This window comes from Scyliorhinus canicula, chromosome 4 (assembly GCF_902713615.1).
Source record: "Scyliorhinus canicula chromosome 4, sScyCan1.1, whole genome shotgun sequence".
In the NCBI taxonomy this organism is placed as follows: domain Eukaryota; kingdom Metazoa; phylum Chordata; class Chondrichthyes; order Carcharhiniformes; family Scyliorhinidae; genus Scyliorhinus; species Scyliorhinus canicula.
This window is the reverse complement of record NC_052149.1, coordinates 26494803-26510489: the sequence shown is the minus strand read 5'-3', so window position 1 is coordinate 26510489 and position 15687 is coordinate 26494803. Positions and strand designations below refer to the sequence as shown.

Genomic DNA, 15687 nt, shown 5'->3' with positions numbered 1-15687 from the left:
GTACGCAGTACTTTACCTGTAGCCGATCCTGTATTTTATTCGGTTCAAGCATAACGTTCCTGCTCTTAAATTCTATATGTGATGAACATAAGAACATTGTCGTATTTTATCATTTGTATTTTTGCAGTAATGTTTTTAAAAGCCAAGGTTAAAATGCTTGCAAAGGGGCAGCACAGTGGTGCAGTGGGTTAGCCCCGCAGCCTCACGGCACCGAGGTCCCAGGTTCGATCCCGACTCTGTCCGTGTGGAGTTTGCACATTCTCCCCGTGTTTGCGTGGGTTTCGCCCCCACAACTCAAAGATGTGCAGGGTAGTTGGATTGGCCACGCTAAATTGCCCCTTAATTGGAAAACATTAATTGGGTACTCTAAATTAAAACAAAATGCTTTCAAAGAGTGTGTCTGCAAGAGCTGTGATTAACAGTGAGGTAATCAGTGATTTTTAAAGGTAAGTGTTTTGCTAATAGACATTAAAAGCCATTTGACCTGTTTGCAGTTAGAGAGCTCATGAAATGTTGCAACAGTTTGAGCGTAGCTAAACAAATTAAGGCAGATCTTGTAACAAGAGACAAAAGAATGTTGTGTGCTTTGAGTGCAGCTGGTGCAGCTAATGTGAGGGGCCAGGTCTGTCTGGACAACGGAGTTGCTTTTAGGGCTCGAAGCTGAGCAGAAGGTTTTCAGCTTGGTCCTAAAAAAGTTTTCTCTCTCTCTCTCTCCAAGGGCTCGCCACCAAGGTAAGCAAGTAAAAGGTGGTTGTCAGTTCTATCCGTAAGTGGTATTTGAAATATGTGGGTTGCTTAAATGTAGAGGCAGGTTTCAGCAAGCAAGTTACGCTGTTGCGCCTGTTAACTGTAAAGTTGTTTATTTGTCACTAATTTGCTTAACTCTGTGTTCAAATTTAGTTTGTTTTCATATAAAAGCTGGCTACTGGTCAGTGTTGCCATGCATGTGGTGCAGTGACATTTCCTCAGAGTTTTCCCAAATAGTTGGGTTCTAATCCATGACCTTAACTAAAACTGGAGTCCTGGTCTGGACCCACTGCAATGCTTCGACTAATAAAGCAAAGTATCTCCCATGCCTTCTCAACCCATCTATTCAGCGACCTTCGGAAATCTATGAACATGTAATTCAAGATCCCACTACTTCTCTATCATTCTCAGATTCCTAACATTTATTGTGCATACTCTTTCCATGTTTGCCCTTATCAAATGAAGTACCTCACACTTATTGAGATTGAATTTTATATTCTGCCCACCTGAACAATCAGTCCATTGATATCTTACTGCTTTCTTCCTCGCTATCAACCACACAGCCTATTTTTGTATCATCTGCAAACATTATAATCATGTCCACTATATTTAAGTCAAGATCATTAATGTATACCATGAAAAATAAAGGACCTAATACTCAGCCATGCAGAAACCCATTGATAGAAAAACTCATGCAATAATTATGCTTTGTTTCTTACTGCTGAGCCCGATTTAGATCCCACTTGCCACTGTTATTAGATCCTATGGGGTTTTACTTTTCTTACAGGTATGGCATGAGAGGCTTTGTTAAAGCCTTGCTAAAATCCATGCAGACGACACCAAATACAAAAACCTCATCGACCCGCCTTCAGTAAGTTGCCTCTTCATAAAGTTCAATCAAGGTAGACAAATAAGACATTACCTTCCCTTAATAAAGGACGCTGACTGTCCTTTATTCATTTGTGCCTTTCCGAATGACGATCAATACTGTCACTCAGAACTTTTCCAATAGTTTTCCCACCACTGTGGGTAGGCTGACTGTAATTCAATAACGTCCATACTCCCAACCTCTTTAATCTGTTTTCCTTGGAAAAGAGAAGGTTGAGAGTAGTGTTGGTGGAGGAATAGAAAATCATGTGATGTCTGGACTTAGAGGGCAAGGGAAAAACTGTTCCCACTGATGGAGGGATTGAGAACCAGAGGGCAACGATTTAGGGCAAATAGCAAATTGAACAATGAAGACATGAGGTAAATCTTTCCCACACAACAAATGGTTGGGATCTTGAATGTCCTGCCTGAGCGCGTGGTGGAGGCAGGTTCAATCAAGGCATTTAAGAGGGAATTGGATTATTATCTGAAAAGGAAGAATGTTCAAGGCCACGTGGAGAAGGTCGGGGTAAATTGCTCCTTTGGAGAGCAAACATAGACAGGCCGAATGTCGTCCTCCTGCACTGTAACAATTCTGGGAATCAGTGATAATTATTCAATCTATATCTTTGCTTCCTTTTCAAACAACTATACTATAGCAGTCCTCTAGTCTTCTGCCACCATGCCTCTCACCAGAGAAGATTGGGAAATGATAACCATTGGCACTATTACCTGAGAAAAAAATACATCTCAATCTTAAGAGCTCCTATTTTCCTACCACACACGACCGTTTGGGATGCAGATTTTCAGGTTTTCCCGACCGTGTGAAAAATTGCTTCCTGATTTTACTTCTGAATGGCCTGGCTCGAATTTTTAAATTATCCCCTCTGGCGTTTTGATTTCTCCACCAGAGGGAATCGCTTCTCTCTACCCCTTTGTTAATTTACAGATGGCAAAATCATGGACGGATCTGTGGAATTCGATTCCCAAAGCATCAGGACAACACGCAGAATGCCATGTAATTAAAAACGGAATTTGAATGATTTAGTCACTGTACATCTGTGGTCCTGTTGTTGTATTCTCTGTGACATGTTCGCATGTAGGAACAGAGAAACAGGAGTAGGCCATTCAGCCCCTTGAGCCTGTCCTGCCATTTAATGAGATCATGGCTGATCTGTGGCCTAACCCCATATACCTGCCGGGATCTAAATCGTTTGCAACCTTATTGCTATCACACACACCCACACACCCGTCAGATATGGCTCCCCACTGGGAACAAAGAAATTGATGAACCTGCACTTCACTGAGCTGTCCAATGCACATTTTGAGACTTTTTTTTAACATCTGTTTTCAAACAACGGAGATTGAAATCTATCCCTTTGAGTGGCAACAGTTCACTAATCTTATGTTTAAAATATCCTGAGCCAGTTGCTAGCCCAGCTGATAACGGTGCTGGGGGCGGGGGGGGGGGGGGGGGGGGGGGGGGGGGGGGCGTCCGGGGTTCATAACGCATTGATTTATTTAAAAGCCTGATGGTAGATAATGAGGTGAATGTTTAGTTGTTGGCCAGTCCTCTAGCCTGGGAGAGCCCCCTTCCAAAGGCAGCAATGCTTGAATTCATAATGAAACTATTTTTTGGCAGGTCCACGTTGAGCAGATTGAGCCTGTGCCTCAGAAAGTAGCTGCTCCATCACTGGATGAACCTAAGCTGATTCCTGATGGGTCACTTTTCCCCAGTGGAAACCTACTGCACATTCGTTGAAAAAAATATTATCCATTTCACTCCAGGTGGAGTCATTGTGGGAAAAGGGGAAAGCCAGCAATCTCAGTTTTATTCACCCCGTTTTAAATGTCCTTTTCTGTCCTCCATTAAAGTGAACAAAATACTTTGTTGGAACTGTTACAAAGTAGGGCAAACTGCAGCCTTTTGAATTTTCTGGTCTCTGTTAGTGTTCGATATTAAACATTACACATACGTGCCAATTGTCAGGACAGTAAATGTACAGCTTCTAGTAAAAGCAAAGGTAATTTAATCACTGCACTTTGTACTTGGCTGTCTTTCAGCATTTGCCCAGTTTCGGCCCTTACCTGGAACAGCGCATGAAGATTGTAGCAGAACATAAACTGAAACTGAAGGAAATGAATGAAGTGGTCCAGGAACCTGATGAAGTGCCGTATACAGTCAAGAAACCCATTCCAAGGGTTCAGGTAACAAGAACAAAAATAGCAAAGAGCCTGCAGTTAAATACCATCTTTCGTGTCGACGCACGATATGCTTCACAGAGATGTGTGGAAAAATTGAACAGCAAGCCAAAGAGTGAGGTATTAGGAGGCGGTGACCATAAAGCTGCTGGAGGAGCTGGGCTTTAAGCCGAGTCTCAAATAAGGAGAGGCAGGCAGAGGAGTTTAGAAAGAGAGCACCAGAATGTGGGATCTAGGTGGCTGAAGACATGGTTGCCAATGATGGGGAAAGAAGGTAGGCGGGTGTGCAATAGGCCAGAACAGAGTTATGGGGGGGGGGGGGGGGGGGGGATTGTACGGTTAGAGCAGGTTTAGAGGAAGAGAGAGGATCAAAGATGAGAATTTTAAATTTGAAGTCCAATTTTACATTTTGGAATTTAGGTCAGTGTAGACATGAATTATAGGTGAGCTGGACCTGCTGGGAATTACATTGCTGAAAGCAGAATTTTGGAATGGTTGAAATTCAAGGCAGTGGAGAATGGCAGATCGGAAGTGCATTGGAATCAAGTCTGGAAGTGACTGAAGCATGGATTAGATATTAAGCTGTACATGCCAGTATTATGGAGGTGAATGCAGGCATTCTTTAAAATGGGGAGGATCAGAAATCAGAAACATGGCTCAGGGTCAAATAGGACACTGAGGTTATCAGCAATCTGGTTCAGCCCGAGTCATGAGGCAGAGAGTGAATGGACATCAGTAACAAGGGCTCAGGGTTTATTGGAGCCAAATTCAATCGTTTTGGCTGCACCAGCACTCGAGGAAATTGCATCGCAGCAAAGACTGGCCTAAACAGAGAGAGTGGAGCGGTCGAGAGAGAGGGGATGGAGAAGTGGAAGCTGCTTTCATGTCTCTGATTGGTGTTGTCAAGGAGAAACACATCTAGGAGGAACAAAATCAAAAAATACTGGACAATCTCAGCAGGTCTGACAGTGTCTGTGGAGGGAGAAACGTTTAGAGTCTGGATGACTCTTTACAAAGCTAGGGAGGACTGGAAATAGGGTCAGATTTATACGGCGTGATGGGGGTGGGTGGGGAGGGGGGGGGGGGTGGCTCAGTGGGGCTGGATAGAGGGCCAGCAAGAGGTGGAGATTGACAAAGATGTCATGGACAGAAAGGGAATGTAAATGGGGTGATCAAGAAGGGTGCCGATAGTGGCACATTAATAGATTAGAATGCGTTAATGGCAGAATAAAGGTATGCAGTGTGTCAACGGACAACTAGGAACAGGGAATGGATGGCCCTAGTGGGGTGGAGCGGTAGAAGGGGGGAACAATGGTGCAACGAAAATGTTTGGATGGAGGAAATTAAATGAATTAATCATAGAATTCCTACAGTGCAGAAGGAGGCCATTCGGCCCATCGAGTCTGCACTGACCTTTTGAAAGGCCCAATCCCCCACCCATTTCCTGCACTCCACCCTAAGGGGAAATTTTTATCATGGCCCATCCACCTAACCTGTACGTCTTTGGACTGTGGGAGGAAACCAGAGCACCCAGAGGAAACCCACGCAGATACGAGGAGAATGTGCAAACTCCACAGACAGTCACGCAAGGTCGAAATCAAAACTGGATCCCTGGCACTGTGAGGCAGCAGTGCTAACCATGCCACCCACAGAAATAAAAATGGGGTGAAGGTGGAGGAGGGAGTTCACAGTCGGAAGTTGTTGAACTCAATGTTAAGTCCGAAAGGCTGTTCCTCCAGTGTGTGTTGGGCTTCACTGGAACACTGCAGCAGGCCAAAGACGGACATGAGAGCAGTACGGTGAGTTGAAATGCCAAGCGACAGGAAGGTCTGGGTCCTGCTTGCGGACAGACCACCCAGTCGGCGTTTAGTTTCTCTAATGTACGGTAGACCACATTGGGAGCAGCGAATGCAATAGACCAGATTGAAGGAGATGCACATTAGGAAGGTGGGGGAGCCAAGAAAGGGATCTGTGGAGACTCATGAGTTGTGGCGGGCAGCAAGTATCCAATTTTGGTGAAACTCTGGCTACAATCAGAGAGGTTAGAATGGGCAGAAGCAAGTTTCGCCCCATCATGTGTGGAAAACCTAGGATTAATGTTGGCGGAGGATGGTGCGGGCCACCATGTCAAAAATATGGCAGTGGATTTTGTCATTTGTAACTTTGGTTCGGGAAGTTTGGACATTGCCGCATCGTGGAATCCTGTTTTGAGAGATCTAGACAGGATTGCTGGAATTAATTTGGGAAACACATTTGCGGACCCTTGAAAAGAAAGTGAGGTAGGACATTTAGCAAAAGTTTGAAAGTACAAAAGCATGCTGCAGGAATTGTTTGAAGAGATGGGTGATGATAGCCAATTTCAAAAAGCGAGTTTCACTTACCGGACAGGTGGAACTATTTGTAGTGCTGGTTACTAGGAAGAAAGCGTGTTCCCAGCACTTCTGAAGTTCGTAAGATACTTTACTGATTGTTAAAGGGGGCAAGCGGTTTAAGGGGATGGTTGATAGTTGCGAACAAAATTCCTGTTCTCCAAATGATACTGGACTCAAGCACGGGTTTGGCAGAGGAGAGTAGGTCAGATAGACATGTCTCGGATGTAAACAATGTATGTTCCCCCTTATTCTACTTAACCTAATGGGAAGGGGTGGGGGGTGCATTTTGACCCTGTAAATTGGACTGGTTTAAACTCAAATGGGAGGTTACAGCGTTAATAATCTGAATCCGGATTCCAATCCGCCTAACTCCAGTCTTTTTTAATGTATTTTATTTCAAGAGCATTCAAAAGTACAAAGACATGAATCAACACCCCACAGTTCATCTGTGCAGGTTTTTCACCTTTTCACTTCTCCGTCCTCCACTGCCAACCCCCCCACCCACCCCTGTGACAAACATTGCCATGAACAGTCCCCATCGTGTCTCAAAGCCCTCCATTAACCCTCAACTCGAACTTGTTCTTTTCCAGCCAGAAGACGTTGTACACATCCCCCAGACAGACCGCCACCCCCGGTGGAGTTGCCGACCGCCAACAGAATCCTTCACTGGGCAATAAGAGAGGCGAAAGCCACAAATGAAATGAAACGAAAATCGCTTATTGTCACAAATAGGCTTCAAATGAAGTTACCGTGAAAAGCCCAAAGTCGCCACATTCCGGTGGCTGTTCGGGGAGGCTGGTACGGGAATTGAACCGTGCTGCTGGCCTGCCTTGGTCTGCTTTCAAAGCCAGCGATTTACATTGGCCTTCCTCCCTTCCATCATCTCCGGCATTTCCGATATGCCAAAAATCACCACCATAGAGTCCGGCCCGGCCTCTACCCCCACAAACTTCGATATCGTCCCAAGTACCCCTTCCCAGTATCTCTCCAACTTCTAACAGCCCCAGAACATATGTACGTAATTTGCTGGTCCTCGCCCACACTTCTCACACTCGTCTCCCACCCCCTGGAAGAACCCACTGATCCTCGCCCGAGTCATATGCACTCTCTGCACCACCTTACACTGAATCAACGTTATCCTCACACACGAGTGGTTGAATTTACCCTGTGCATCGCCTCACTCCACACTACCCATCCTATCTCCACCCCACCTCCCATTTATTCTTAATCCTCAGGGCTTCCCCCCTGCTACCCCAGCCATATGTAAATATCACCGATCCTGCCCTCCCTTCCATGTCTGGGAGCAGCAGCGTCTCCAACAGGGTATACCCTGCCAGCCTGGGAAACCCTCTTCATTCCGTCTGCGCAAAGTTCTTCACATACCTGAACTTGCTTCCCTTCGGCAGCTCCACCCTCCCACAGCTCATGCAGACCTGCAAACCTCTCCTCCAGGTATAGATCACTCACCCTCACTAGCCCCACCTCCCTCCACTTCCTATACATGCCGTCTGTCTCCCCCGGCTTAAACCTGTGAGGCTGGATTCTCCGCCCCGCCGCGCCACATTTCTGCCTCGACCCATCGGCGGGATTCTCTGTTACGCCTGCCGGTCAATGGGGTTTCCTATTGTGAGGCAGCCCCACACCGTCTTGCAAAGCTCCCCCAGGAGCCCCATCTCTGCCTCCAATGCCACCACCCGATCGCCGTGGTCGGGCATCACCCTCTCCATCTCCCGAATCGACGACCCCTGTGCCTTCAGACATTTCTCAACTTGCTCCATTGATCCTTTCAGGCGTGTTACCGCTCCCTCGACAGCCTCCGACCGATCCTCATGCATCTCCTTTGGTTGCTGGCGGAACTCTTCTCTAATAAACGCCATCAGCTGCTCCATCTGGGGCTTTCCAACTTGGGACAACCCTTCCCACTTTTCCATCTTCCCAATTGCTACTGCGACACAGGTCTGCTCCAATTCCTTAGCCAGGTCCTTAACCTTTTTCTGCTGGGTCTGGTAGCCACACCTTCAGCTACACTTTCCTGTCGAAATTACCCCATTTTCAGGTAAAAAGAGCACAAACCATCGCTTTTCAGATGGTGCTGGCCTGTGTGTGACCACTCACTCCATGGCCGCCACTGGAAGTCCCCAGTTCCAGTCTTAACAAAGGAGGAAGGAGTCCATCAACCCACTTCCCGGATGTGGGTTGGCAATTTAAATATTACATCAGGACGGTATGCTTCATGTTGATGCATACTTTTAAATTTAATTCGGCTGTCCATGTTTCCTGTGTCTCGTGAAACCCAGCATCCATAGGGAGGCAAAGACTTTGGGATTCAGGATGCCCAGGTGGACTTTCCACTTCCCCGCTGGATCAAGTTTGTCTCGTCCACACATTTTCTACAATTGGACACTCTCCACTCTCAAACCTTCTGGTCTCTCCTCATCGCCCTTTCAATTCTTGGCTCTCACTCCACACCCCGCCGCTGATCTCCCGGTCCTCCGACCTCCAACTCCCTTCCCCCGTGGATTTCTAACTGCAATAACCTCCCCATCAAAGCTCCCCAAATCCCAGCCTCTGATCCCACAGGGCTCTGATATCCAACCCCACTGGCTCCAACCTCTGGGCTCTCACTCCTCACTTCCCCCACATAAATACTGTGACTGCAAGAACAAGTCGGGGACTTGGAACTCTGCGGCGAGTAAAACTCATCTCCTTACCTCCCAAGGCACAAATTGGGAATGTAATGGGATACTCTCCACTTGCGTGGATAAGTACAAATCCAACAGTACTCAAGGAACTCGACATCCACTCAAGGCAGAGGAGCCCGCTTTATTGGCACCCAAACCACCAGGTTAAATCCCTCCATCAGTGGTACACTGTTTACTATGTACAAGATGTACTGCAGCATCTCATCATGGCTCTTCTGACAACACCATCTAAACCTCTACTGCCTAGAAGGGCAAAGGTCAGCGGGCACCTGGGAGCGCCAACACCTGCAAGTACACTCCAACCTATCTCGCTATTCTTTCTTAGTCGCTGGGTCAAAGTCCTGGATCTCACTCCTAACAGCAGTGTATGTGGACCTACACTACAAGGTCTGCAATGGTTCAAGAAGGTGGCTCACCACCGCCTTCTCAAGGGCAATTAGGGATGGGAAATAGGTGCTGGCCTAGCCAACAATACCCACATTTCACAAATAAATAAAAAAATCTACCCTCCCAAATGGAGTGTGAGATAAAAGTTGCAGCAAAGTTTTAAAAACAAAATGGAAAAGTTCAGTCAAAGAACAGCTACATTGATAAAATAGTTAAGAAAGATCAGATTTGTTTACTTGAATTTCATTGCTGTCAGAAATAAAGCCTTTTTTTATTCAAGTGTAAATATTCCAAAGGTCAAATATTAGAATACTGACCATTCTGTTCATGAATTGCACTGTGCTGTACTTGCTCACACATTTCTATCTATGTTTGCCAATCCAAATTACATTGAATATTTCTCTTGTCCTTATTCAGGAAGTAATTGGCAGAACTCTGCCACTTATTGGACCCTATGGCATGCTGAATAATAAGGAGCATGTAGTAGCTTTGATTGATGAAGAAATGTGTATTAACTGCGGAAAATGCTACATGACTTGCAATGACTCTGGTTACCAGGTAAGAAGGCTTTAATGATGAGCACAATGTGTATTATCACATCCGATTTATGGGGGGCGCGATTCTTCGCTCCCGTGAAAAATCGTGAAGGCCGTCGTGAAATCGGCTGACTTTCACGACGGCCTCGGAGCCCGCTCCTCGCACCGAATTCACCCCCACCGGGGGGCTAGGAGCGGCGCTCCGTTATTCTCGGCCGCGGGGCCTTGACGCTGGCGTCAAGGTGTCGCGCCGAGAATGACGCGACGACAGCGCCTATGTGACGTCAGCAGCGCATGCGCAGTTTGGCCGGCTCCAACCCGCGCATGCGCGGCTGACATCACGACGCTGACAGCACGAACCCGCGCATGCGCGGTGGCTGTCTTTCCCCTCAGCCGCCCCGCAAGACGTGGTGGCTTGATCTTGCGGGGCAGCGGAGGGGAAATAGTGCGTCCGATTGGGACGCCGGCCTGACGATCGGTGGGCACCGATCGCGGGCCTGTCCCCTCCCGAGCACAGTCGCGGTGCTCATTCCCCGAAAGGCCACCTACAAGCCCCAAATGGGCATCTCCACACCCGTTTCACGACGGCAGCGACCAGGTGTGGTTGCTGCCGTCGTGAAACGGTCGCGAACGGCAGGCCGCTCGGCCGATCCAGGTCGGAGAATCGGCGGTCGCAGCAAGGGGGGGCGTGAAATTTGTCGGGGGGCCCTCCCGCGATTCTCCTACGTGGCGTGGGGAGCGGAGAATCGCGCCCGGGATATTTGTATGTACAAATTGAAATCCTCGTGGATCTATCCCAAGGAAATCTTCAGCAAGCCACAGTTTCTTGGGACCTGCCAAACTGAAAACTTTATAACCTAGAGTTGATAAATTCACAGGGAAAACGCACGGATAAATCAACAGAAGTAATTATTCACTTAAATAACAAACAGCTGAAGTTAGATCCTTTAATAGCATGAATGCTAATTTCATTTGGGACTACGCCATTAGTTGCTGCTTTTAAACATATTTTTAACCAATTTACTGACAGACGAATTGAGCAAAAGGAATGCTGTTAAATTGAGAATGCTTTCTCTTTTATTTATCCTGCACAGACCATTGCATCAATCCTATAATCTACAGGGGGAAAGTCACAGTCCCTATAGGAATGTTTGTTTTGCAGCTACCACGAGCCCTCTATCCCTCTGCATTGTTAATGCGGTTTGATTTACTCAAAACTTTTTATATCCCACCTTCCCTCCTCTTCCCTCCGAAGGGATCGAGGCCTTTCTGGGGCACTAGCCAATAATTGGAAGCTCGTTCATTGAATACGGCACAGAAAGAGGCCGCATTGCCCATTGTGTCCACGCTGGCTGAAACCGCCCCCCCCCCCATTTCTACTTTCCAGCATTTGGTCCATAGCCCTGCAGGTAACAGCATTTTAGACACGTTCTAAAGTTGATGAGGCTTTCTGCCTCTCCATTTCTGGCAGTAGGTTCCTTGGTCCCTAGCACCCCTCCTTACCTCCCCTCGAATCTTTCTACCAATCACTTTAAATCTATGCCCCCCCCCCCCTAGTCACTGACTGTTGGAACCAACAATTCTACGGACACGTGCTTGTAGGATTAGAATAACGGTTTTAATATACTTACAACAGAGCCAGCCTGTTAGCCGTTGAACTTTCGGTGAACTGGCTGGCTGACTCTGTGGCACGGATCTTTATACAGCAGCTCCAGGGGGAGGAGTTCTGGGCAGAGCCAAGGGAGGAGCCCAGTACAAACTCTCGAGTACTCCCAGAGCTACTCCCCCCCTGGTGGTCAGGTAGTGCAACTGCACTTACAATATTGATACATGTATCTACTTGGAACAGAGTGACATTGGTAACTATAATGCCATGTGAATCTCATTCACCACACTGACCTCTCTGCTAAAGTAAGTAGGCCTTTCCCATCCCCTCTATCCAGGCCCCTCGCAATTTTGTACATCTTAATCAAATCTCCCCTTAGCCTTCCCCGTTCCAAGGAAAAGAACCCAATCTTTCGTCATAGCTGCTGTTTTCAAGTCCTGGCTACATCCTCGTAAATGTTCTCTGTACCCTCTCTAAAGTAATTACATCCTTTCTGTAATGGGGTGACCAGAACTGCACACACTGTGGTCAAACTAATGTTCCAAATATTTCCAGAATAATCTCCCTGCTCTTATATTCCATGCCTCGGGCTAATGAAGGAAAGTATTCCGTATGCCTTCCGAACTACCTCATCGACCTGTCCAGCTACCTTCAAAGATCTGTGGGCATTGACTCCAATGACCCTCACTTGCTCTACACCACTCAGTATCCTCTCATTTATTGTGTAATCCTTTGCCTTGTTTGCGGCCTCTCACATTTCTCTGGGTTGAATCCCATTAGCCAGTTTTCTACCCATCTAGTCAGTCCATTGATATCATCCTGCAATATCTACTATCCTCAATATCAACCACATGGTTATGGTCACCTGCAAACATCTGCAAACAGGCAGCACGGTAGCATTGTGGATAGCACAATCGCTTCACAGCTCCAGGGTCCCAGGTTCGATTCTGGCTTGGGTCACTGTCTGTGCGGAGCCTGCACATCCTCCCCGTGTGTGGGTGGGTTTCCTCCGGGTGCTACGGTTTCCTCCCACAGTCCAAAGATGTGCAGGTTAGGTGGATTGGCTATGATAAATTGCCCTTAGTGTCCAAAATTGCCCTTAGTGTTGGGTGGGGTTACTGGGTTATGGGGATAGGGTGGAGGGGTTATCCTTGGGTAGGGTGCTCTTTCCAGGAGCCGGTGCAGACTCGATGGGCTGAATGGCCTCCTTCTGCACTGTAAATTCTATCTATCTATCTTGATCATTCCCCCTACATTTATATCCAAATCATTAATATATACCACAAAAACAGGGGATCTAATACTGTGCCCTGCGGATCACCGCTGAATGCAAACTTTCAGTTGGAAAAACACCTGTCAACAAATGCCCATTGTTTCCTGCCACTAAGCCAATTTTGTATCAAGCTTGCTGCATTCTCCTTGATCCCCATGGGCTTTTATTTTTTTTAACCAGTCTTCCACATGGTACCTTGTCAAAAGCCTTGCTAAAATCCATGTAGACCATGTCAGTGGCACCATCACATCGTTCCTCCTTGTTCCGTCAAGATGGTCAGATGTGACCTTCCCTTAACAAATCTTTGCTGACTGCCCTTGATTAATCCATGTCTTTCAAAATGGCGGTTTCCCCTGCCCATCAGTATTGATTCCAATAATTTCTCACGACCAAGGTTAGATTGACCGGCCTGTAATTACCTGGTCCCTGATTCCCCTTTTTGAACAAGAGTACAACATTAGCCGACGTCAAATCATGGGCCCTACTCTGCCCTTAGTTATCCTCTTCCCTTTAATGTATTGATAACGCAGCTTTGGGTTCACCTTGAGTTTGCGTGCCAATATCAAGCTCTTTGCTTTCTTAATTTCCTTTTGGATTTCACTCCTCCACTTTCTCGATTTTCATAGAATTCCTACATTGCAGAAGGAGGACATCCAGGCCTTGGAGTGTACACGGACCCTCTGAAAGAGCACCCTACCTAGGCCCACTCCCCCGCCCTATCCCTATAACCCCATAACCCCATCTAACCTTTAGACAATTTAGGGATAATTAAGGGCAATTTAGCATGGCCAATCTACCTAACCTGGGCAGCAAGGTATCACAGTGGTTAGCGCAGTTGCTTCATAGCTCCAGGGTCCCATGTTCGATTCCCAGCTTGGGTCACTGTCTGTGCAGAGTCTGCATGTTCTCCCTGTGTCTGCGTGGGTTTCCTCTGGGTGCGCCGGTTTCCTCCCGCAGTCCAAAGATGTGCAGGTTAGGTGGATTGGCCATGCTAAATTGCCCTTAGTGTCCGAAAAAGGTCAGGTGGGGTTGTGGGGATAGGATGGAAGGATGGAGGTCCGGGGCTAGAGTGGAGGTATGGGCTTAGGGAGGGTGCTCTTTGCAAGGAGCAGTGCAGACTCGATGGGCTGAATGCCCTCCTTCTGCACTGTTGATTCTACGATTCTATGATTTTTGGACTGTGGGAGGAAACCCCGGAGCACCCGGAGGAAACCCACACAGACACGGGGAGAATGTGCAAACCCGACACAGACAGTCACCCAAGGTTAGAATTAAACCCGGGTCCCTGGCATTGTGAATGCTACCCACTGTGCCACCGCGCTATCATGTGCCACTGTACTGCCATGAAACATTGAGTTCTCAGTGTCTGACATTAACTCCTTTTCCAATTTATCCGAACCGGCAAGCTTCCTGACATTCAGGGAGCTCCTTAGGTAGGTGCCCAACTCTTTTACTTTGTGGGAACATGTTGGCACTGAACCACTTGGTTCTCCCCTATGAACACCTCCTACTGTTCTGATACTGATTTACCTTTGAGAAAGTGTTTCCCGTCCACTTTTGCTAAATCACTCCTCTGCTTAGTAAAGTTGGCCGCATCCCAATTTAGAACTATAATGCCTGTGCTTCCTTTGTCATTTTCCATAATTCTCTTAAAACTAACTGAGTTATGATCACTATCACCAAAATGCTCTCCCATTGCTAATCCTTGCACATGCAAAGATTCATTACCTAAAACTAAGCCAAGATTTGCACCCTTGCTTGTTGGACTTGTTGCATACTGGCCAAAAAGGTTCTCCTGAATGCACCTTAAAATTTTTGCTTCCTCCACTCTTTTCACATTAAAACTGTCCCATTTAAATGATGATTTTTTGTTTGTAACCTTCGATAATGAGTGTTGTCAAACTGTTCAACTACTTGGCAGTTCAGTCAAACTTGACCATGCCTTCGTACATATTTCTGCTGGAGAAAAATGCCAGGGTGAACGACATGGTGCAGGACGCCGTTCCTACAGCTCCTGGGCATGGCGCATGTTCGCCCCGATATCAGGGAACAGCAAACTCAGGAGGGTACGAAGTAGCCGACCTATGAGCAACTCCGCCGGAGCCACTCCAGTCACGGCGTGTGATGTGGTCCGTTTTGCGACTAAGGATCAAGCCAATCTCATGTCTATGCATCCGGAAGTCTGTTTTCGGAGCCCTCATTTGACCGTCTGGACTGCCCGCTCAGCCATTAGACGCCGGGTGGTAAGGGGTCGTATGCACATGCCGAATCCAGTTGGCTTTATGAACTCCGAGAACTCCTCACTGGTAAAAGAAACCCCGTTGTCTGTGACAGGGACTCGGGGATGCAATGCGTCGAAAAAAAGACACGCATTTCGAGACAGTTGCACGAGGGGTGATGGTCGTCATCATGTGGATCCCCAACCACTTTGAATGGGCATCCACCAAAAGGAGAAACGTCAAGCCCATGAACGGACCAGCGAAGTCAGTGAGAATCTGGGCCCAAGGATGGCCTGGCCACTCCCAAGGATGAAGCGGCACAGTGGCAGGTAGGTTCGGCGCTCTTGGCGAATGGGACACTGTTGAACCACCTTCTCGATGTTCGCATCAAGTCACGGCCACCAGATAGAGCTCCTCGCCAACATCTTCATTTTAGACACCCCTGAGAGTCCATTGCGCAGGTCCTTGAATACAAGCTCATGGCCTTTTGCTGGGACTACAAACCAGAGCAGGATACTGTCTTCTACTCTGAGCTCAGACATTCCGGAGAAGAATGCTGCTGGCATCTGTCGATGCTGGCCACCAACCAATACCAGATGCTGCACCTTGGCGAGGAAGGGGTCAATCTGGGTCCAGTCGCAGATGCGCAATGCGGTGACTGGCAGAGGGTCCAGGAAATTCTACATGGTGACATCCTCACCCGCCAAGGATGGGGGTGGAGGGCAAGGCCTTGGTCAGCAGAGTCAACAACCGGCTCTGCGCGTCAGTGTGCGCAA

General features: G+C 47.5%; 1 protein-coding gene across 3 annotated transcripts in view; it reads left to right on the top strand.

Annotated features, from left to right (window-relative positions):
* Positions 1–15687, top strand: part of LOC119964436 (dihydropyrimidine dehydrogenase [NADP(+)]-like) — a 918190-nt gene that overhangs the window by 865967 nt on the left and 36536 nt on the right. For all 3 annotated transcript variants that reach the window (XM_038793913.1, XM_038793914.1, XM_038793915.1), the window contains 2 exons: positions 3679–3822; positions 9695–9835. In XM_038793913.1, coding sequence (XP_038649841.1) covers positions 3679–3822; positions 9695–9835 — 285 coding nt within the window. The remainder of the gene's footprint in view (positions 1–3678; positions 3823–9694; positions 9836–15687) is intronic.